Source organism: Bos indicus x Bos taurus, chromosome 1 (genome assembly GCF_003369695.1).
Source record: "Bos indicus x Bos taurus breed Angus x Brahman F1 hybrid chromosome 1, Bos_hybrid_MaternalHap_v2.0, whole genome shotgun sequence".
NCBI classification, from domain to species: domain Eukaryota; kingdom Metazoa; phylum Chordata; class Mammalia; order Artiodactyla; family Bovidae; genus Bos; species Bos indicus x Bos taurus.
This window is the reverse complement of record NC_040076.1, coordinates 83,300,074-83,324,037: the sequence shown is the minus strand read 5'-3', so window position 1 is coordinate 83,324,037 and position 23,964 is coordinate 83,300,074. Positions and strand designations below refer to the sequence as shown.

The 23,964-nt window shown below is 42.8% G+C and overlaps 1 protein-coding gene and 1 long non-coding RNA gene across 2 annotated transcripts in view; one reads left to right on the top strand and one right to left on the bottom strand.

Annotated features, from left to right (window-relative positions):
• Nucleotides 1–334: 334 nt before the first annotated feature.
• The window catches only part of KLHL6 (kelch like family member 6), a 56,504-nt gene continuing 32,874 nt past the window's right edge, over nt 335–23,964 (bottom strand). Inside the window, exons 3-7 of the mRNA XM_027539904.1 lie at nt 19,533–19,982; nt 11,618–11,855; nt 6,759–6,961; nt 5,545–5,758; nt 335–4,300 (exon numbers count right to left, since the gene is read on the bottom strand). Coding sequence (XP_027395705.1) covers nt 3,999–4,300; nt 5,545–5,758; nt 6,759–6,961; nt 11,618–11,855; nt 19,533–19,982 — 1,407 coding nt within the window. The 3' untranslated portion in view covers nt 335–3,998. The remainder of the gene's footprint in view (nt 4,301–5,544; nt 5,759–6,758; nt 6,962–11,617; nt 11,856–19,532; nt 19,983–23,964) is intronic.
• On the top strand, nt 4,229–15,048 carry LOC113891617. Its single transcript, XR_003510819.1, has 2 exons — nt 4,229–4,316; nt 14,810–15,048. It is a non-coding gene; the product is annotated as an uncharacterized LOC113891617 (long non-coding RNA).

Below are 23,964 nucleotides of genomic sequence, written 5' to 3'. Positions count from 1 at the left end.
GATGTTGGTGGAGGCAGGGCTGAGAAGTTAGACCAGAAACCAGAAACCTAGAGGGAGGCCTCCTGCAGGAAGGCTTCAAGTCAGACAGGATGAGAGTCATACAGTTTGTAAACTCATAAAGATTGGTAAAAACTGGCTCCCAGAGGCAATGAGGCACTAGGGAGGGAAAAGCTGTCTACTTTTGCCATTCTGTAAACCAAATCTGATTAAAATTAGCATGTGAGTTTATCTAAGCCCCCTGGAATCAACTGAAACATTTCACATTTCCCCTTCTAAATTAATTTCTATTCAGATACCACTGATTCATATCAACCAAAAAAAAAAATTCAGCTAGTAATTGTATATAAAATATTCTTATTTACTCCATTCATACTCCATACATACTGAATAAATAAAAACTTTATTTGATTTTTACCCATAAATGGTATCTTTGGTTTGATCACTTAAAAAAAATACAACTTCATGTAACCAAAATGCTTGAAGGATTTGGTTAACTAAGGATTTTGTTAATATTTTTATCTAAAAATATGAAAATCTGACCTGTAAAAATTAGTTTTGTAGTAGCCATGTTTGAGATATTTACAGATTTCCATGAAAGTTGACTCCTCAAATGAGATCTCATACAACACCCAGATCAGATACTAAGGAGAAAAAGGCTTTTGCAACCCCAAGTTAGGACTTTACATAAGAAATTCCAGTGGTGTTTACCCACTTTGAAAATTTTACTGAGTATTTCTCTTTTTCAAAATCAAGTAGGATAAGTAAATAACAACAGTACCTCAAGGACTTTCATAAATAGCAAAGCTCTATTTTCACAGCTATAAGCAAATATTTGCACTTCCCTGAGAGCACAGCTTCTTTGAGTTCAAGAGCTCTGTGTGGGTGGGTGGGTGGGTATTTCCTGAGGCCAGTGCATGTAGAATGTGATGAAAGCTAAGAAGAGAATATTTATCTGTTGATGTTTGGGTGAGCTTAGCTCCCTACCCATTTCAGATCAGCCTTGGCAACTGGGGCCCTTTAGCCTCCCTGACCGATTCCACCTCATCAGAGCCTCTGGGCCTCTCTCTCTTGGTCCAGCAAAACAAGAGACCTAGCCAAGCAGCCCAGAGGCCCCACAGCAAACAGGTCTTACTGCTAGTCCTGCTCTAACTGTGCCTCACTTCTAAGAAGTGGGTTCCTTGTGCTCCTTTCCCCCTTCTTGAGAATGGAGTCATGCTCCCCAACTCCAGGGCCCCTGGCATCATTTTCCAGACTTGTGTCCAAACCTGACTTCCCCCTCCTCCTACCTTCTCCTCTTCCTTCCAGTCAAGGGTTCTCTATCCACTCATGGGACCTGACTCAAGATCCAGTAGGCTGTGCAGGACATTCTGCCTGAGTCCTAGGGCCCTTTGTCTCTGACTCACCTGGCACCAACCTGCCTCATCCCCCTGCTGGCAGTATGTCTTATGACAGTTAACTTCTGTAAACTAGGTTTTTGTTTTTTCATCTAAGAACGGAAATTAGAATTTAAGAGCTTCATTCCTAGCTAGAAATTTAAATCCTGATGATATAGAGTTCCCCCAAAATGACTTGAACTTTTTTTATATGCCTAAAAGTTACAGACTGACAGCTTCAAGTGTGGAAATCTGGATCTTCTTAGTAGGTGTATCTGTCTGCAAACCATTATTGACAGCCAGGTTTATAACACAGAGATCCTAAGTCCTCAATTTCCCAGCATAAGGTTGACCTGTTGAAAATCTGGGCTCAAAATTTTCCAATTGCTCTCATCAAAGAACAGTCAGGACAAGGAACACATTCTTTCTGAGGGGAGGCTCTCTGTGTTGCCAATGATGCTGTCATTGAATTTCTGTAAAATCTTTCCTGAAATTGTCTTTGAAATGTGACTGATTCCTCCCAGAGCTCATAAGTGGTTTCTGAAGGTAATCCCAAGGAAAGACAAACATGTAAACAATGGCTGTATCATTGATCTAAGAGCACTGCTTCCCAAGGAGATCACTTAGATGGGCAAGAAAGACCTGAATGCAACGTCATAACTTCATGTACATCTCCTTTTCTCTAGCTTGATGAAAAGGAAAATTATAATATTGACAAGTGGCCCATTTACCTGCTTGTTGAATGTTTCTAGGGTGGAAATTTGTCTTGCTTTTTGGAGTCCCCAAGGCATGCCAAACATAACAATTTCCAGGAATGTTTGCTGAATTGAAGTAGTTTAAATTGTTTCAGTTGAGAGCTTCATTAAGGTTATCAGTATTCATGGGTAAATGAGGTATGTGTTCTAAATTTCCACAAATATGTTTGTATTTTCCCACCTCAATTTTCACAGCAGGGAGCTAAAGTGTCACACCTGACTCTAAGACACAGAGCTTCTCAAACATCAACATGCATTTATATTTATCCTCAATGATCTATGCATAAATAGAATTTTCACTTATTTTCCAAGTCTGTTTTATCTGCTTTGAGCTGTAGCTTCTTCTAACCAAACTTTTCTATGAAAGTTAAATTCATTATCAACTCTAATACCTCTATCTTCCCAAACTGCTGAGATGTACAAGCACAAAATGGCACATCTGACATGAAATAAAACTCTATAAAGAGATTTGAAATCATATGATGAAAATAAAGGACATTAGGTAATGCAGTTACTATGTTGTTACCATTATTGTTGCTTTTTAAGTACAGCATCTGAAATAGGATATCTTAATCTGTTTCCCCAACTCGGGGATTAGAATGAATTTCCAGTGAGCTCATTTGAAAGCTCTATCTCTGAGAGTAAAGACCAGACTCTGTTCTTTAAGTCAAAACTGCGCCAACCTGATCCAAAAACCAAATAGGAGGGATTAAAAGGATCCTAAAAATGAAGCTTCCAGGCAGGTGGAGTCACAGGGACATGGACCCAAATCACTGTCTAAAAATTAGAACGTATACTGTCAAGAAGAGCCAGTCCTTCCTCAGCGGCCAGCAGTGTAAGGATGTTTACATAAAACCAACAAACAAGAAACAAAACAGTATTCTGAGTCTCTGGAAAAACCTTTTCTACATTGTAATACAACTGTTGGACATTAAAAGGCTAGGGCACTGGGCTGTGCTGAAGGTACAATTCTGTCCGGCAGCGACAGTTCCAGGCTACGATGGGCCTCCTGTGATCATAAAAGATAGAGGTTTTTGATGAGGAAGAAAAAAGTTTTTCACATGTTTCAGAGTAAACAGGTCTTCCCAGACCCATCTCCCCAGAACTGTCAGATGGAACAACCTATGATACACTCTTGACAAGAGGCCCAAAGTTACCACACCAAAGATCCCGTGTGGTTTAAATATAAGGAAAAGAAGAAGAATGAAGAAAAAAACCCTTTATTTCCCTGCCTTGCTGAGTGAATCCTCCAGCTAACCTGTCAGACCAAAAGATGAGCTGTTTTGCTTTGTGTTTTCCTGCTCTGAGATAGACGGCCAGACAGAACCTACACTGACTTCGAGATGGAAAAACCTGGGTTTAAACTCCTGGTTTAGCTACTTAGAATCTGACTGACCTAGGGCAATCACTTAGCCTCTCTCGGTTTCCTCACCTGTCAAATGGGAGTTTTAATATCCAGTAATCAGGTCATTAGGACAGTAAAAAGCATTGGTGTACAAAAGCGCCTGGTATAGAACCTGGCAGGGGACAGGTGTGTCCTGCATGTTAAGTGAAGTCGCTCAGTCGTGTCCGACTCTTTGCAACCCCATGGACCAGGCTCCTCCGTCCATGGAATTTTCCAGGCAAGAGTACTGGAATGGGTTGCCATTTCCATCTCCATGTTAAGTATTACTCTTCTTTCCTCCTGAGGTAGGTCTCGCAAACATTCCTGGCTGGTCTCAAGTGTCCCAAAGCTTTGACTTCCGAGGAGCCTCCAGGGGGAGCCGCGGTGAGCCCCCAGTCCAGCCCCGCTGGTGTCCGAAGTAGGATCGAAGGACAGGGCTGAGGGAGGCGGGCTCCCCGCATGACTCCGCCCTCCGCGCACCCGAGGTCAGACCGACACGGCTCCAGGCACGATCCTCCGAATATGGGTGTACGACTTCCTGATGGTGACGCTGCCGTGGTGGGACACTCCCCGGGGCAGGACGCATTCCTCCGTCAGTTTCTGGGCCTCGGGGTCCCAGCACAGCACCGTGGCGATGACCTCGTTCTTCTCGTCCCGCCCCCCAGTGATGTAGAGCCGGTTGTTGCAGGGCGCGATGCCGCAGCTGGCCCTCTCGTGGCTGAGCTGGGTCACCAGGCACCAGCTGTCCTCCAGGGGGCTGTAGGCGTACAGCGCTCTCATGGCCCCTCCTGAAGAGGAAACACCGTGAGCATTTCACTGCTTTTCTGGTTTTCTTCCCCGTTAACTACTAAACTACTACTGGTTAGGTCAAGTCTACCACCTTGCCGAAAGAAAAAGCAAATTAATGGCTCTCAAGAAAGCCAGAATGGGTAACTAGGGGAGGGAAGTCTCATGCTGGAAATAGTTCACAGCCCTTGAAACTCTGTAGCCGGGTGCTAATCAGGTTCTAAAGGACGCCTGAGTTCCCGTGACTGCTAACATGTACCCTCAGACTGCTTCCTGGAGGAAATACCAGGTGGTGCATCAGGCAGACCTTGCTCATAAACCCGGCTCTGCAACTTTGGGATCTGTAACCAGGAACACCAAGACCATGGTGGTTATTAGAAAACAGAGGGATCAGGCACATAAAGCACCTGGCGGAAAGCCTGGTACACAGAAGTCTTTTACTGATATACATGACAGTGACTAAAAGTGGGGGCATCTCTAAACTGAGCATGACAGGGAACACCAGCTCTGGTAACCCATGGAGATCAGACCTTTGAGGTCAGGTCATGAGTCTGACTAGTAAAAACACAGGAAACCTGAAGCAAAGGAGAAAAGAGATTTTTGCCTTAATCTGTTCCCATATTTTGCATTCAGGAAGCTTTCTGTGGTTAGTGCTTACTTGCTGAAGTTATTTATTTTTGGTATTTCCTTAATCAGTAGTTCTCAACCCTGGCTGTACTTTAAAATCACCTGCACGTTAAAAACACCTGGCACTGTGGCCAGTATCCTCCTCATTCAGATATTATTGGTCTGGACAAGCCCCAGCTACCCATGTTTTTGTAAAAAACTCCATAATGAGTAGTCAGGGTTGAGATTTATCATCCTTAACAATTACATGCCCACTGTGGTCTGGCTGGTCAGGCTCTCCTTCCTGCTAAATGCCACCTTTCAGAGCCCTCAAAGCAAGTGGGAGAATAAAATTCCCATGAATACAAGGTAAGAAATAATGGTAGCTGCCATTTACTGGGCACTTATACTGTGCATATTCAATTTCTGTGCAATTGCTAATGCTTACAACACACTTTGTTCCCATAGCAACTTCTGGCTTCCCCTTACCAGGGCCCCATTGTCTATCTGCTCTGCGTGTCTACTAAATGTGGGCTATTTCTGTCTCCAGGACTGAAAGAGAAATTCTACCAAGGCCTGGACCAATCACATCTTCTTTTCCTTTTGAACCCCACCCACATCATGCCATTTGTTCACTTACCAACTACATAGATACGGTCCCGGAAACTCACTGCATTGATGCATTTAGCCTCTACTGGCATGGCCGACTTTAAATTCCATTTATTGGTTGAAGGATCATAACACTGAGTCTTGTCCGTCGCCAGTTTCCCGTTGGGCCCTCCCCCAATCACATAGAGCTTCTTCTTATGACTGGTAGCTGCGAAGGAACTGACGTGGATAAGGAGGGGCGCAGCCTGCAGGGGCACAGGGGCACCAGGAGAAGCTCTCAGTCACACTGCCCAGATTGTTGCAGTGGTTCACAGGACACAAGCCAGGAGTCAGGGAACACAAGGCCGGGCATCCTTAGCCTAAAATCACAAGGCCTGTGGGCTTGACTCCCTTGAGATAGAGAAGATCAAAGCATACATTTCCCACCCTCCCTCCTGGCTCTGGTTTCTAGTCTATTTCTCCCAGAGTCCAGCTCTCAGGGGAGGTGGGGTGTAGACAGCAATAAGCATATACGAGATGAAACCAGTCAATGTTGGAGGAGATTGCTTTCTCAAAAATGTATATTCATATTTATTCATGTGCTCCTTAATTCAAAAAATATTTACTGAGTGCCTACTATGTCCCAGGCATTGTCCTTAGCACTTATAGTTAGGAAGAATTGCTGGTATAAGGGTTCCAGGTGTTATCTATAGGCAGATCTCCAGAGCTGGTTCATTTTGCATAATTGAAACTTTATGCCCATTGATGAACAAAGCTTTGCCTTTTCTTGAGTATGATATGTACCTGAGATTGTATTGCTAAAGTCTTATATGAAGACATACACGTGGTTCATCGTTATAGGCACGTGATTAAGGGCTGACTCTTAAATACTACCAAATGACTCTGGGTTTCAACAGTATAGTCAAGGGATCCCTGTGTGCCCAGTGTGGAGAAATCAAGGGCAGATGGTGTCCTAGGAGACAGAGATTCTAGACCAAGACATGCAGACCAAGATAGGATCAAGCCTGCACTCCACATCTGAGGTACTGGCCAGGATAGGACAGGTACCCACACAGAGTTCCCCCACCGGGAACAAAGTCTTTTCTGTGACCTGACCAGAAATGCTGAATCGATGGTACCACCAAAAATATTCTCAATGGGAGGAGAAAGATCAGAAAGCTGTATACCTACATTGGCAGATAGCTTTTATTTTTTTTTTAAGTTTTGAAGCAACCATACAGAGTCACTCATAGAGATGATCTTTACCTCTGACCAGCAGTTGTGGAATGGGTCGTAGGTCTCCACGTTGTTGATTCTCTGCAAGCCGTCGAAACCTCCAAGCACGTAGACCTTGCCCCCCAGCACCACCATCTTGTGTCTCCAGCGGCCTATGTTCAAATACTCAATTTGAATCCATTTGTTTATTGAAGAATTATATTTCCAAACATCGTGCTGTGTTTCTTTACCACCTGAAAGACATATACAGCATTTAAGAAACCACCGGATGTGTAACAAGTACAGCTTCTCCCATAATTTCCCACAAGCCTGTAAGTGTTCCCTTCCCAAACCAACACCAACCCCCACTCCACCCCGCCAGGCAAAAAAATTCATGAAGATGTGTGCAGTGTAGGTGGGGAGACAGAGCCAGCACAGGGAAACAGGGAGACACAGTGTAAGGCTGTGCCATGTGTCACCTCTGTGCTGCGAGAGTTCGGAGAAGAGGCTACATGAGCTAAGTCCAGAGAAGGCTTCAGGGAAGTGGTACCCAGGTCTGCCTAGGCGAGTGGGTGCCAGCAGAAGCCTGCACTCAGTGTCTGTATGGCCGAGGAGCAAGAAGTCAGGCAGGACAGGTTAGGTTGGACGATTGTGGGTGGGAATAGTAGGGCCTTATGTGCTCAGTCACTCAGTCATATCTGACTCTTTGTGACCCCATGGACTGCAGCCCACCAGGCTCCTCTGTCCATGGAATTCTCCAGGCAAGCGTCCTGGAGTGGGTTACCATTTCCTACTCCAGGGGACTTCCCAACCCAAGGATCTAACCCATGTCTCTTGCATCTCCAGCATCGCAAATGGATTCTTTACCACTGAGCCACCTGGAAAGCCCGGTAACGGCCTTGACCAGCATCAAAATAGAAAGCAGTTTAAGTTCTATGTTTGCTTATTTATTAATATTTAAACAAATGCAAGCCTGGAGAAATCACCACGAAATCTTAGAAAATTCTTTGGTTCATATCTCTGATCTATATAAAAACATAAGTGAGGTTTGTCCTACTTTGAAATTATCACTGTTGGAACTGAATGAGATGCTCACAATAGAGTGATGAGCTGGTAAAAAAAAAAAATTTCAAAACAACTCAATAAACAGAAAATACAGATTTCAGTTAGGGAGAGAGACCAAGACAAAGGAGAACTGACTTTTTTGGTGACTTTAATAAAATATTTTAATGACTTTGTATTTCCTTTTCCCCATCAGCACAGAGTACTGCTAATTATTAATACTTAAAAGATGTAGTTTTCAGACTTTCAACTGTGCGCTAGTATGGAATTGAGTATCACTGGTGACGCTCTGTGTCATGAGTGTTTCTCAAGGGTGGAGCCCCGAGGTGGGATTCCTAGGTCAGGGGCGTGCCCACCTTAATTTTCATAGGTGCTGCCAAAGAGCCTTTAAAGCTGTCCTGGTTGACCTTTCCTCATACCCCACCCACAGCAGATATCAGGAGGGTTTTTTTGGTTGGTTTGGTTGCTTTACATCCTGATAGAGAAAAATGATGTAATAGTTTGGTTTTTCCCTGCTACTAGGGAGATTGAGCTTCTTCCTCTTCTGTGAGCTTTTTGTTCATATATTTTAACCATTCTTGGGGAGTGGGATTGTGCACCTTTTAGAGTTCTCTTTTTAAAACACTGTGATAGTGATCCCATTCAGGTAGTATCCAAAATTAATAAAATACTATATACTTTCAAAGAAATGTATGCAAACATTATTAAAAGGAGGAGAAAACCTACGATTTTTACTTCAGGATGTAAAAGAAGATCTGATTAACTGGGCAGGCATATCGTGTTATACAGATGAGAAGACAAGTTATTGCAAAGATGTCAGTCCTCCCCAAGTTAACCTCTATGTTGGGTGTCTTCAGGGCTTTTCATGGATTTCAGGACGTGAAGTGACCATTCTAAACTTCATTTGGAAGAGTAGATTTGGGAACATTTCTAAGAAACATTTGAAAAAGAAGGAGTGAGAGAGCTTTCCCTGGCAAATATCAAAATAAATAAATATCAAAATACCAAAAAGCTATGATAATACAAATAATGTGCTACCAGCGTAAGATGAGACAAACTGATCAATTAAAGGCAAGGTACGGAAACAGACTAAAAGATATAGAGATTATGAAAAATGGCTATTTGTTTAGAGAAAAATTAAGTTAGATCCCTATTTCACATTACACTTAAAATTGAAGTGTAAATGCTATAGAAGTAACTGGAGAATATATGATAGAAGATGTTAAAGATCTTGGGGGTGGTGAGGGGCTTTCTAAGCCTCTCAAGAAACCTAGAATCATATAGAAAAGAAAGTTACTATTTAAAACATAAAAAGTTAAAAGACAATCACTATCTGAGAGAAAGTATTTACAATACAAATAGCTTCCCTGGTGGCTCAGACGATAAAGAATCTGCCTGCAATGCAGGAGACCCAGGTTCGATTGATCCCTGGGTTGGGAAGATCCCCTGGAGAAGGGAATGGCAAACCACTCCAGTATTCTTGAAATCCCATAGACAGAGGAGCCTGGTGGGCCACAGACCATGGAGTTGCAAAGAATCAGACACGGCTGAGTGATTAACACAATAAGAACTCCAAAAATTAAGAAGAAAGAGACAACCAACCAATAGAAAAACAAAGGATAGGACCAGCTCATTTTTTAAAAATATACATTTAACTAATAAATAGATGAAAATATATTCAATCTCACTAACTTAGAGTGTAAATTTAAACATTCAAGTCCATTAAAATGTAATTGAGAATAAAAAATGTTAACAAGGATGTAGAAAATTGGCACTGTCACTCATTATTGGTTGAACTGTAAATTGGTACAAACTTTCTGGAAGACAATTTAACAGTATCTACAAAAACTCTAAATTTACACATCTTATGACCACTTCCAGGAATCTTTCCATATAGCAGCACAAGTTCATAAATATATATATATATTTGATATATATATATGAAAATGTCTGTTGTGGCCTTTTTTTCAGGGGGAAAATAGACATTGAAAAAAATTATGGTTCATTCATTCAACAGACAGCCCTGAAACTGGTAAAAGAGCAACAATACCAATCCTCACAGTGATGATAATGATGAGTAATACTGTTGGGCTCTCACCCTGTGCTTGCGATTGTGCTGTGCTTTACGTGTATTATACACTTAACACATACAGTGGATCATGTAATGATGTCTAGAATAGATCATTAATTGAGTACAAGTTTCTGTTGATTTAGTATAACAAGCATTCTTTTGTGTATTGCTTGTATCATTTTTAAAAAGACAACAACAAATTGAAGACAGGGAAAAGAGAAGTTGTAGAATAAAATAACAAGTATTGTATATGTGGCAAAGACTGACCATGACTACCAAACCTGTCTTTTCCTCCTGAGCACATGGCTAAACTACATTTCCCAGCCCCGCATCGTGGGGGTACAGGGAGGGCATGTGGCTGGTTCTTGCCAATAGAATGTGAGCAGAACTGATGCCTCGTGTCCAGGCTGAGGCTGTTGTGAGCAGGTGTGCCTTCTCAACTTGTTCAGTTCCTTTCTCTTCCCAAAATGCATCAAGCTTTAATTTCAGGTCACTTGTGGAAACAGCTGCATCATGAGATGGAGGGAGCCTAGGTTCCTGAAGAACTGAGTGGAGCAGGTGCTCTCCCTCAGCCCCCATGCTCAGCCCCAATTAGCACTACTGTGCTAATTCACTGAGACTTAGAATTTGTTGCCGCGGCTAGCATTACTTACTCTAAGACAATACAAAACCATTTTTGTAAAAAAAAAAAAAAAGTAAAAATGTAGGATTGTAATGGAGCAGAGAAACTGCCATATTTTACTTTATACTCCTTGTATTGCTTAAATCTTCTAAAACAAAAATATTTCTATAAGATAAAAGAAAGCTGAAATCTAATCTATGGTATTAATGTATTCAAGGAAGAACTGACCTGCCCTTTATTCTGAAGGAGACCAGCTCTGGGAATAAGCTCTTCCCTAAACAAGTTTAGACTAGATAAAACCTCCAAAAGAGGGGATGGGATGTTTGTCTCTTCCATTGGCACCTCAAGAAGAGCTAGGTGGCTTTTGATGTCATGGGAGAGCGTGAGACTGAGACAACATGGATTGGAATGTGTGACTTTGGGTAAGTTCCATACTTTCTGAGCCTGTTTTCTCCATTTGTAACCTGGAGATTAAAATCACCTACCATATGGAGTTGAAGTGAGAGGCAAATAACGCTACCAAAGTGTAAGTTTATTTACACTAAGCTGTAAAGATGGTAGAGACTGTGTCACTCAGTAGTTATTGAACATTTACTATGTGTCCAGACACAGTGCTAGGCATTGGAAATACAGTATTGACTTATGGAATTCAAGGACTAATGGGAAACAAGCATAGAGTAATTACAAATAATTAAACAAACAACTTAGAAGTAAGAAATGAAAAAGTATTGAGTGCTATTGGAGTATCTAAAGGCAAGATCTAATAAACTTGGGGGAGGGCTCAGATTTTTATCCATTACTGAATAAATTACTGAATATTCATTACTGTATTACCAATGCTCAGTGACCTTTGCCTACAGCAGACACCAGATAAACTCTAGCAATACTTTCCTTCTTCCTTTTCCAGAAAGTACAGGACCTGTCTGCCTGTTCCTCCAGTTCTTAGGACAATACTAATCAAGGATTAGGGTTCGTTTAGTAATAATCCCCTCTCCACGATAAGACCATCTGAGTGCCTGGTTTCCACATTCTGACCCAGTCAGTGCTAGATCAGTGCCATCCACACTAATTCTCTAGGATGGTTGCCTGGCTCTCACTCAGGGAAGCACGTAGTGCCTTGGGAACTGGCTTTGGTATCACATAACTTCTGCTTACCTGAGATGTAGACCTCATTTTTTAATGTCACGCATGCAAACTCCACCCACTTCTTATTCTCACTGTCCAGCTCATGCTCTGTCATGGGGAGCTTGGCCACCTCCAGGCGGCTGCGCCTCAGGGGATCCAGGCAGGTTACCTCCGCCACAAACCGTTCATCCTTCGTGCAGCCACCAATGATCATGAATACCTCAGACTGGAACTCATGCATTCTGGGCTTGGTGCGCTCCGAAATGATCTGGAAAACCAGTGGGAGTACAAAAAGGCAGAATGGTACAGTGGTTCATAGCTCAGGTTATAGAACCAGGGTAAAAGAACCCGATTCCTAACTCTGCTACGGTATGACCATGTGACTTCACCTCCTTGAGTATCACCTTCTGTATAACGGAGATTTTAGTGGTAACAACCTCATAGTTTTGTCAGGAAGATTAAATGGGCTAATATACTTAGTGTGCTTGGCCTCGGGCCTGATGGATAATAAGTACTCAGTAAAGGTTATCGGTTGTAGATTTTACTACTTTTGAAGAAGTTCAGATCTGTTTACAATCAAATGCACTTCCTGCATCTTCTCTCTTGCTTGGTTGGAAGCACTGAATCCTAGAATTTAATTTCTGGCCACCTTCCACTGCCCCTTGGTTTCAATTTCTTGATGATATCCCAGACTTTGCTCACTACCAGGCCTCTTTAGAGGACTGGAAGAGAAGTCCTGACTGGGCATATAAGAGCATCCAGAGACTTAGGAGAAAAGAACCAAAAGGGAACAGAATGTATCCAGGGAGGTCGGGGGACTGGGTCCCAACATCAAGCATATGACCCTTCAGAGCCTTGAACAAGTGAAGAAATTCATACCACAGATATTTGAACCCAGCTGAAGGAGCAGAGGTTTGGGGTCAGATACACCAGCGTTCCTTCCTGCTTTCACCACCTATGGCCATGTGACCTTGGAGAAGAGACGCAGTCTCTATAAGGGCCTGTGATCACACCTCGGCCACCAGGCTGTTGTGAGCATGCATGAGGTTGTAATGTAGAGGGTGGAGTCGAGCATCTGGCACACACACGGCCCTTGAAAGCTAGTCAAAGGGGACAGCGGGAGCAGTGGGAGATGTCATGTTGATGTTAGGAATGAAAAGGGAGAGGTGCCCTCCTCCTGGTCCAGCCAACCCTGGGCTTGATGGGGGAGGTTCTACAGGTGTAGGACCTTGATGGGAGACAGAGAGGCAGCACCCATTTCCCACGTGACCAAAGCAGCTTCTTTTTCCTACAAAGTTAAGCTGACCTAATATGGATCATGGAACTTCAGTCTTGCCTACAGATGGTGACACACAGTTCACAGTAGCAAAGACTGAAGCCCACAAATGGTGAATCCAATCAATAGTCACATGCAATCAGGCCAGCCAATGTCCAGCATCTACTTCCCAGAAGAGACTTTATTTTTCTGTGCCAATCAGATCAGATCAGTCACTCAGTCATGTCCAACTCTTTGTGACCCCATGAATCACAGCACACCAGGCCTCCCTGTCCATCACCAACTCCCAGAGTTCACTCAGACTCATGTCCATCAAGTCAGTGATGCCATCCAGCCATCTCATCCTCTGTCGTCCCCTTCTCCTCCTGCCCCCAATCCCTCCCAGTATCAGAGTCTTTTCCAATGAGTCAACTCTTCGCATGAGGTGGCCAAAGTACTGGAGTTTCAGCTTTAGCATCATTCCTTCCAAAGAAATCCCAGGGCTGATCTCCTTCAGAATGGACTGGTTGGATCTCCTTGCAGTCCAAGGGACTCTCAAGAGTCTTCTCCAACACCACAGTTCAAAAGCATCAATTCTTCGGCACTCAGCCTTCTTCACAGTCCAACTCTCACATCCATACATGACCACAGGAAAAACCATAGCCTTGACTAGACGAACCTTTGTTGGCAAAGTAATGTCTCTGCTTTTGAATATGCTATCTAGGTTGGTCATAACTTTTCTTCCAAGGAGTAAGCGCCTTTTAATTTCATGGCTGCAGTCACCATACAATAAATTTTGATCCTCAGTTCTTGAGGCTGAACCGTGGCCATTAAGTGTGTAGCAGGGCTCTCTTCTGTGCGTCAGCAGAAGGGAGTATGACTATGTGTGGCAGGACAATCCTGGGCTGAGCCTGCAGCACTGACAGTGGAAAGGCCAGCTGGGATGAGGGTGGGGGGTGGTCCTGAGAACTTGGAGGCACTATGAGATTACCAAGCTGGTAGGAGAGGATTGAACAATGCATTGGCACCGAAGACAAATCTGTCCCATCTGAGATTTCTCCCTCCAGCCTCTAAACCATCCTTCCAGGTACAACCTCCAGCACCAATCTGTCCTCTTTCAGGGAGGATTTGGGGATTATAGAGCGATGTTTAGAGGACAGCACTAGCCTCCCAGAATTGGTTTCCTGTGACTCACTCTGGTTCAGAGAAGCAGACCCCAGCTTCCCCTCTTTAACCACCTTATGCACAGTGCCTGCTCTGCCACATCAACAGCCTGCTGACTAGCCGGGGACCACACTAGCTGTGATCTTACTCCTGACTCCCAGGCTGGCATCCTAGTCCTGCATCCTGGCCTGCGGAAGACTGTGTTCCCACTGACTGAATCCTGCACTGCTGCCTGCTGTCAGGATCTCCCCATATCTGTCCTCAATTTCCCACACTACCTCCCAACCACTCACCCTGTGATCTTTTTGACATCATTGTCACTGTCACTTTGCTCTTTTCCCCGGGAAGCCATTCTAGCCTTTCCACAGATGCTCCCACAGTCCTGAATTTCCCTATCACAGCACTTTTCACCCTCATCTAATTTATTCTAATGTCCCTCATGGCTGGAACAGCCCTTTTCTTCAACAGATCTCAGCACCAAGAACAATATCTGGAGCTTGTGGGCTTCCATAAATGATGGATGGATGAATGAATGAAAGAATGGGCAAGCTAGTTGACCCAGCACCTGATAAAGATATTATTTTTTCCAGTCTAGATCATGTGGTAACCAGCTTCCACAAGGGCTCCCAGCAATCCCCACCTCCTGGAACTAACATCCTGTGTTGTTCCCTCCACATTGCTCCCGGGTTGATCTCTATGCCAATAGAATACAATAGTGACAGTATACTACTTTTGAAATTAGGTTATGAAGGCACTAGGATTCCATCTTGATTGCTGTCTTTCCTGGGTCATTTGCTCTGAAGGAAGCCAGCTGCTATGCAGGGGCCAACCGTCAGCAAGGAAGTAACACCTGTCAACAATCTTGTGGAGGAGCTTGGAAGTGGATACTCCAGCCAGCTCTGAGCTTTGAGATGACTAACTGCAGCCCCAGCCAGTAGCTTGACTGCAACTTCAGAAGAGCCCCTAAGCCAGAACCACCCAGCTAAATCACTCCCAGATCCCTGACAATTATGAGATAATAAATGTTTGTTGTTTTAAACTGCCTTTTGGGATAATTTGTTGCATAGCAATAGATAATATAATCATCCAGTTCATGGATCAGGCTGGGTATTGAGACCTGCCTTCCCTAGTGGCCCAGAAGGTAACCGGAGTCAAATCCCTGGGTCAGGAAGATCCCCTGGAGAAGGAAATGGCAACCCACTCCAGTATTCTTGCCTGGAAAATTCCACGGACAGAGGAGCCTGCTGGGCTACATGGAGTCACAAAAGAGACATGACTGTGTGATTGAACACACATGTAAGGTCAGCTATACTTTACAAAATATTAACCTCAAAGGCATGACAAATGCCAATCAGACATCAGAGATGTGCGAGTTTGCAGATACAGGGAAATGTTTGCCAGTGAATCACACACAACAATCAGGTCTACCCAGTTTATTTTCATATTGTTAGAAAGAGCAAAGAATTGCACCTTACTGAGTACTCTTGGTCCAAAGAGCCCATTTGAAAGGACTGAACAGAAGTAACCAAACTACTTGGATAAAGCTCACATGGGTGAGCTTCTGACACTCTGTCCTCAGGAGTAAGCCCTCCTGACAGCACACATACCACAGCAGCATTTGTTATAGATCAAGTTGGCCCCTGGAAACTTTGGAGGCAATGAAATGAAGCGGCAACTTTCTCTGCCCCAAAAGACCTCTCCCAATGAAGGTACCAGCTACTACTTCTAGATCGAATGTAAATTGACATTTGCCTTTAGGTTCTAACATTTGACTCTGTCACCACCACCGTAGGCTTAAAAGGAGGAACAAGGTTAAGTCTGGGAAAGGAGGGTTAGGAGGAGAAGGATGTTCACAGCGTATCCTCCAGACTTCCACTTGAGTCATCAGGAATAAAGCCAGGCTCATGCAAGCAGCGAGAAGACTGAGAATTTTGGAAATCAACTGGCAATGAGACCCAACTCAGAGATCACAATGGTTGGTTGGCTCAGTTACCTAAACAATAGAATGAGAATAAGAAAGTACCCCGAGCACTTGGGGCAATAAGACAGAAAAAAATTAGGACTGAATGGAAAGAGAGATTTTAGCCTCAGAGAAAGAAAATGCTTAATGCTTGATTGTGCCATAAAGGAACTGAGTGAGAATAGGAACAGTCTTTATTTCTAGGACACTTATCATGTGTCAGACACTGTGCTAACACATTTCATTCATTATCTTATTTAAGTCTCAAAACAATTCCATCAGCTGGTAGGTATTATCTTCCCCATGTTACAAAGGGAAGAAAGCTGAGCACTGAAGAATTGATGCTTTTGAACTGGGGTGTTGGAGAAGACTCTTGAGAGTCCCTTGGACTGCAAGGAGATCAGTCCTGGGTGTTCACTGGAAGGACTGATGTTGAAGCTGAAACTCCAATGCTTTGGCCACCTGATGCAAAGAGCTGATTCATTTGAAAAGACACTGATTCTGGGAAAGATTGAGGGTAGGAGGAGAAGGGGACGACAGAGGATGAGATGGTTGGATGGCATCACTGACTCAATGGACGTGAGTTTGGGTAGGCTCCGGGAGTTGGTGACGGGCAGGGAGGGCTGGCATGCTGCAGTTCATGGGGTCACAAAGAGTCGGACATGACTGAGTGACTGAACTGAACTGAACTGATGTTACAAGGATTGAGCTTTAGGGCAGCTAAGTTGCTTTCCCAAGGTCACACTGTAGGTAAATTGTGCAATCAAGATTAAAGTCCAGATTCACCCAACTAGAAGTCCAAGTTTCTGACACTGGGGACTTTTCTAGTTATCAGTATTCTCTCTGGTCCTAAATCCAAAGCCTATAATCCCACTCCCCACTCCTCCATCACAAATACAAAAAGCAGAACAGTTTTAGCAGCAGCAATTTTGCAGAAGACATAGTAGGGACAATTTATATAAGAGGAAACCCTTTACAGCTGCCTCTTAGGGAGTTCGGAAATGGGAAGCAGAAACAAAAACAACAGGAATGTTGGCAGTTGATCAAGACTCTATGCTTTAAATGCTGAACTGAGAGCAGTTGCAGAGATTGATCTTGTCTTCAGGAATATGAGGGCTTTCCCATTGCTAAGCCGCCTGCCAGTGACCCACATTTCAACATAGGATCCTTGTGGTGGTCTGGTTCTCTATCAGTCTACTCATCACCCTTCATTTGCTTAGTGTCCTATCTCCTCTAAAAGAGAAGATACGGGAGTTTATTAAGGCAGAGACTGTTTTGTGGTGTTTGGGGCCATGTCTGGCATATAGTTGGTATTCATGATTTATTTGTGAAGAATGAAAGTATAGCATATTAAAATATATAGGGTGCTGCTGAAGTTGAACTTAGGGGGAAAATTATAGCACTAATGACAATATTAGAAGAAAAGAAAAGAAAGATTTCAAAATAATGACCTTCAATTCCTCCCTAATAAACTGGAAAAAGAAAAGAAAATTCAATCTGAAGTAAGCAGATAAAAGAAAATAATTAATATAGAAATAAGGGGAATAGAAAGTGTAAAAACAATAGAGAAAGTCAAATGAAACCAGAAGTTGGTTCTTTGAGAAAATCAATAAAATTGATAAAACTCTAACCAGACTGATCAGAAAAAAAAAAAAAAAGGAGACACAAATTACCAGTATCTGGAATGAGAAATATGACATCACTGCAGATTCTACAGATATTAAAGAGGGTAATAAGTGGACAACTTTATGCCAATAAATTCAGCAATGGAAAATTCTTTGAGAAATACAAACTCCCAAGGATAATTCTAGAAGAAATAGAATTATAGATATAGATATTAAAGAAATATAATTTGAAGTTTTAAGTTTAAAACCTTCTCTCTCACACACACACAAATTCCTTCTGGTTCTGATAGCATCACTGATAAATTCTACCAAATATTTAAGAATGTGCTTGCAAAGTGAATAAGTGACAATGGATCTGAAGACAACACAGAACTAGAAAAGTACACACAGAAAAGAAGGGGCTCCCAAGGGGCTCTGAAAGACAATTCCTAAACTCTCTTGGCTAATATTCTACCAATGGCATAATGAAGAAGGCTTGGTAGCCAACCTAAGAACTGCTGTATAGTGGTATTTATGTGTGGTGTACATGGGTTGTATAGTGGTGTACATGTGTGGTATACATAGGTTGTATAGTGGTGTACATGTGTGGTATACATGGGTTGAATAGTGGTGTACATGTGAGGCTGTTCATGCATACAGACTTGACAAGCTGTCCTTCTATCATTACTTCTTGATTGTTTTGTTCCTTTCCACTAAGCTTATTCTAATTTTTATAAAATTCTGAATATAACATTCTTCAGGAATTGTTAAGCAGAACCAGGTAGATACAAATGATACTTTTATTTACCATCTTGATACCCATTTATTCATTCAAAAAACATTAAGCACTCCTTTGCTATATATATCAAGGACTCTCTTAAGGTCTGCATGAATAGTCCAATAAGACATATTTCCTACCATAACAAGTACCCTGTCTCGAGATATTTATAGATGAGGAATTCAATGGTTAACAGGCAATGATTGGTGCTATCACAGAGCAATGCCATGACGCTTTAAGAATGACAGGGGCCTCTGGAGAAGGTGATGCTTAAACTGAGTTTTGAAGCTGGAACAGAAGTTAACTAGATGAAGCAGAGGAAAAAGTCGTTTAAGCAGCATTAGCCTGCATTCTCCAGTACTCTTGCCTGGAGAATCCCAGGGACGGGGGAGCCTGGAGGGCTGCCGTCTATGGGGTTGCACAGAGTCGGACACTACTGAAGCGACTTAGCAGCAGCAGCAGCAGCAGCCTGCATTAGCCTGAAGGCTGAAAAAGCATGTCCACCTTGAGGAATTACAAGCGGTGCACTAGGACCAAGAGGAGAGAGAGGTTGGAGATGACACCAGAGCAGTGAGCAGGAGGCTGGGCTCTGAGAGTTTAGGCACAAGTGTGGGCTTTGTCCTGAGGGTGGTGGGGAGCCAGTGAAGAGACTAAACCCAGGAGAAAATGATTAGGCTTGAGTTTTAGATCAGCAGGAAGGCCAGATGAGGGGCAGGAAGTTGAGTTTTGAGAAATTTTCAGTTCAGGAAGGAAATAATAAGAGTCTGAACCTAGGTAATGTCAGAGGAGATCTAATGTTTCCCCCAGAATGGGCAAAGCGGGAAAACAGCAGCCCTGTGGAATGGTGACTGGACTGGACAACTGGACAGGGCATCCTTCCTGCATATGTGTGGCTCCCCACCAGACTCCTGCCCTTACACTGCTGAAAGAAGGATGTGCCAGGCATGGTGCTAGGTGATTTCCAGATCTCACCTAATCCTCTCAGTAGCTGTCTACCCTGTAGTATCATCCCCATTTTACAGATCAGAAACCCGAAGCTTCTGGACTGCCTGAATCAAACTATAAACTTAATAACATCTTTTTCTTCATGCCCTAAGGATTTGAGAGCCAGTCTCGCCTGTATCTCTGGGAGGTCTGCTAATCCCTTTGCTGGTTATCTATAGCATCTCTCATCACCAACTTACCTCATTGCCAGAAAGGTGGTACATTCTGGCTTCCTGGAGCAGTGGGAAGACCTCCGGGCACTGCCTGATGAGAGGATCAGCTTCCACCATCTCCACAAAGTACCACGGGTCCAGAAGCGGCAAGCGCACGTTCTCCAGGATGTAGGGGAGCAAACAGAGGCGTTCTGACTGCTTGTGCCTGACCCAGCTCATCACAGTCTCAAACACCTGAGCCTCCTCTGTCACATAAAGGTCGTCACTCTTCAAAATGTGATACAGAGTGTCCACAGGAAGTTCCAGGAACTCCTCAGAGTTCAGGATCTGCACAAAGTTCTGGATGATGTAACTCTGAACCTGCTTCTTTAGACTGTCCAAGGAATGTGTGTCTGCCAGCCTCAGGATTCCAACACAGTTTTCTGGGTTCAAGGCTTCTGTGAGGAAGCTAGCACAGGCATCCACCATCCGCAGGAACTAAGAGAACAGAAGAATAGCAAATCAGGCCAGAAAATGACCAGTCCACAAAGAGGTTGATCAGCGAGTTGTATGTAGTAGCAAAAATTTAGAAAGAACTCAAGTGACCCAAATAGGGGACTAGCTAAATAAATGAAAAAAAGGTCGTATTTTCAACAGCTCTAGCATCATTAAGAAAGCATGCTGTATCCAGCACAGCCAAAAATAAATAAAATTTTAAAAATTAAAATAAAGACACGGAGTGTACTTGGAACCAGAGAGGTCCTGATGGGTCTAAAAAAAAAGAAAAAGAAAAGAAAACATGTCGTAGAAAAATATTAAATGACGTGGAAAACATCCATAATGTATTGAGTTGAAAAATCCATTCACTGAATCTTGATCAAATGTCCAGATTTAATCAGCGACTTACAGGAAGCACAGGTGAAAGAGGAACATGTTCAATGATGCCATGGGAATACAATCAGCAAAACCCAGACTGTGGGAAACTCTACAGAACAACCAGTTCAGTTTCTTCAACAAATACATCCGAAGGGGAAAGAGAGAAGTGAGAGGGGGTGGGCAGGGAGAGATAGCTGAAGCATGAAAAGAGATTTGAAAGATACATCAACCTACAAGAAAGTATAGCACTTTATTTGGAACACTAATTTAAACAAAATAATTTTAAAAGTCAGAAAAATATTTACAATGACCAACATTTGGTGATATAAAGCAACTATTACTTTTTAAATTTATATATTTATTTTAATTTGAGGATAATTACTTTACAATATTCTGACGGTTTTTGCCATACATCAGTGTGAATCAGCCATAGGGATACGTGTCCCCTCCATCCTGACCACCCCCCACCTCCCTTCCCACCCTATCCCTCTATGTTGTCAACAGAGCACCAGCTTTGAGTGCCCTATAAAACAACTATTATTAATTTTAAATATGGCAATAGTGTTATGGTTATGTTTAAAGAAGTTCTGGGGGCTATACACTGAAATATTTTCAGGTGAAATGAGAAGGCATTTCACAAAAGCATATGTGTATTATGATACTATTTTATTTTTATAAAGAAAAAAAAATTTGGTCATTGCAACAATAATCCTCCCACAGAAACAAGTCCCATAGGAATGAATGAAATATACTGTATAAACTATATAAGGCACCACACTTTGTAATGATGCCATGAGATTTTTTTCTTATTTTGTTTATTTATATACTTTTTCAGTTCAGTTCAGTTCAGTTCAGCTGCTCAGGCGTGTCCGACTCTTTGTGACCCCATGAATTGCAGCACGCCAGGCCTCCCTGTCCATCACCAACTCCCGGAGTTCTCTCAAACTCACATCCATCAGTCGATGATGCCATCCAGCCATCTCATCCTCTGTCGTCCCCTTCTCCTCCTGCCCCCAATCCCTCCCAGCATCAGAGTCTTTTCCAATGAGTCAACTCTTCGCATGAGGTGGTCAAACTACTGGAGTTTCAGTACTGGAGTTTCAGCTTTAGCATCATTCCTTCCAAAGAACACCCAGGACTGATCTCCTTTAAAATGGACTGGTTGGATCTCCTTGCAGTCCAAGGGCCTCGCAAGAGTCTTCTCCAGCACCACAGTTCAAAAGCATCAACTCTTTGGTGCTCAGCTTTCTTCACAGTCCAACTCTCACATCCATACATGACCACAGGAAAAACCATAGCCTTGACTAGACGGACCTTTGTTGGCAAAGTAATGTCTCTGCTTTTTAATATGCTATCTAGGTTGGTCATAACTTTATTTCCAAGGAGTAAGCATCTTTTAACTTCATGGCTGCAATCACCATCTGCAGTGATTTTGGAGCCCTCAAAAATCAAGTCTGACACTGTTTCCACTCTTTCTATATCTATTTCCCATGAAGTGATGGGACCAGATGCCATGATCTTAGTTTTCTGAATGTTGAGCTTTAAGCCAACTTTTTCACTCTCCACTTTCACTTTCATCAAGAGGCTTTTTAGTTCCTCTTCACTTTCTGCCATAAGGGTGGTGTCATCTGCATATCTGAGGTTATTGATATTTCTCCTGGCAATCTTGATTCCAGCTTGTGCTTCTTCCAGCCCAGCATTTATCATGATGTACTCTGCATATAAGTTAAATAAGCAGGGTGACAATATACAGCCTCAATGTACTCCTTTTCCTATTTGGAACCAATCTGTTGTTCCATGTCCAGTTCTAACTGTTGCTTCCTGACCTGCATATAGGTTTCTCAAGAGGCAGGTCAAATCCTCTAAAATGAATAAGTAACACTTTTGTGATGAAAAATTAATTTTAAAATTAATTGGTTTCCATGTCTTATTTTTAAATTATCATCCTCTTCATAAGAATGTGAGTCTTATATATGTATACAGCACTTTACAGTGACAAAGTCCTTTTGTGTCTACTATATTATTTAATACTCGTTTTACAGACATAGGGTCTCAAATGCACCGGTCCATTCTATTTGCTTCTCTCTGGAGCTTAGCTTTGAAGGAGTCAAGTTCTCAGTGTTATTGGTTTGATCAATAGAGGAAAGATGGAAAGAAGGAGACTGAGGAGACAGGGCCTGGTAGGGAGGGTTGCTCTAAAGACAGGGCCTAGTCAGAGTACAGGGAGTTGGGGTGCAGCCTGCAGACAAGAAACTCTAATGATGGGAGCTGGGGATGACAGGGTTTGGGGCCTGAAGGGAGGGGGCAGGACAGGTCTTAGGGTGGACCACACTGACTTAGGGTTTGTCCTTCATTTCAGAACACTCTAGGAGGTACAGGTTCCTGATGGGGGGGATCAATCTCAATGGCAAAATATTAATTTTCCCTGTCACACTACACTTTTCAATTGTCCGTTTAGAAATCATTGACCTGAGGGTAAATGCCCTGAGGAGAAAGCCTAAACTCTGCCTCGGACCACCCGTTCTGCTGGCCCCCACCGCCTGCAGAGCTGCTCCTCGCATGAGCAACTGTGGAAACAGTTGAGACAGAACTCTAACACCTGTTTAGTTGTTTGCAGATTTTCGGTTCAAAGAGTAAAAATATACAACTGAGACCAAACCTCGCTGAGCCCTCAGAAGCTGTAACCAGGGCCCTGTGTGGCTCTGCCCACAGAGACCTCTGAGGGGGCTGAAAGGGAACTCACTGAAATGGCAGGCTCTGGACCAAAGCGGCAGGTACACCTTGCCAGCATTTGCCTGAGAGAAAGGTGGTATGAAAATCAAATCGATTTTCTAAATAAGTAGACTATCTCTGGGAGGCCACCTCAGAACCCGGTAACAGTGGTTGCCTCTGGGGAAGGGAACTGGGGGCCTGCGTCAGGGTGGAGAGGGAGAATTACTTTTCACTTTTGCCTTTCTGTATCCCCTCCAGTTTCGTGTCTTGTGGAGGAATTATCTATTTATTCTATCTACACTCACAAATAGAGAAAACACTAGAAGGAAATATATCAAAATGCGAATGGTGGTTATCTCAACTAAGTTTTGCCGATAAAGTTATTAATTTGTTTTTTAGATTTTGCTGTAGAGATCAAGTTTTCTGCACTGAGCCGGAAGTTGCTTTCAAAATCAGAAAAAATAAAATAAATATTTTCTTGTGATTTTCAAGTATACAACGAGAAAATAAAATGTAAAAATAAATAAATAACACATACTATGTGCCAGTCCTTTCCGTTAACCAGCTCATTTAATACATACAACAACACTACCAAGTAGAGATTTGTTATTATATCACTGCTATTTTATAAATGAGGAAACAGTTTCAGAAAAGTGAAGTAATTTCTTCAGAGACTTAAAATGAGAGGTAGAGCTAAAAGCTGAAAGTCTTATCTTGTTCCAAAAATATATGTTCTTACATTATTTCAAGTCACCTCCAGTCAAATAGTATGTGCACAGGACAAGGGCTCGTGTGCAGATGCCAAGGGCGATTTGTACACTTCACTGGAGAACTCAGATGGTCTCATCTGTCCAGACCCAGGAAGGCCCAGCTGACAAGATGCCAGTACTTA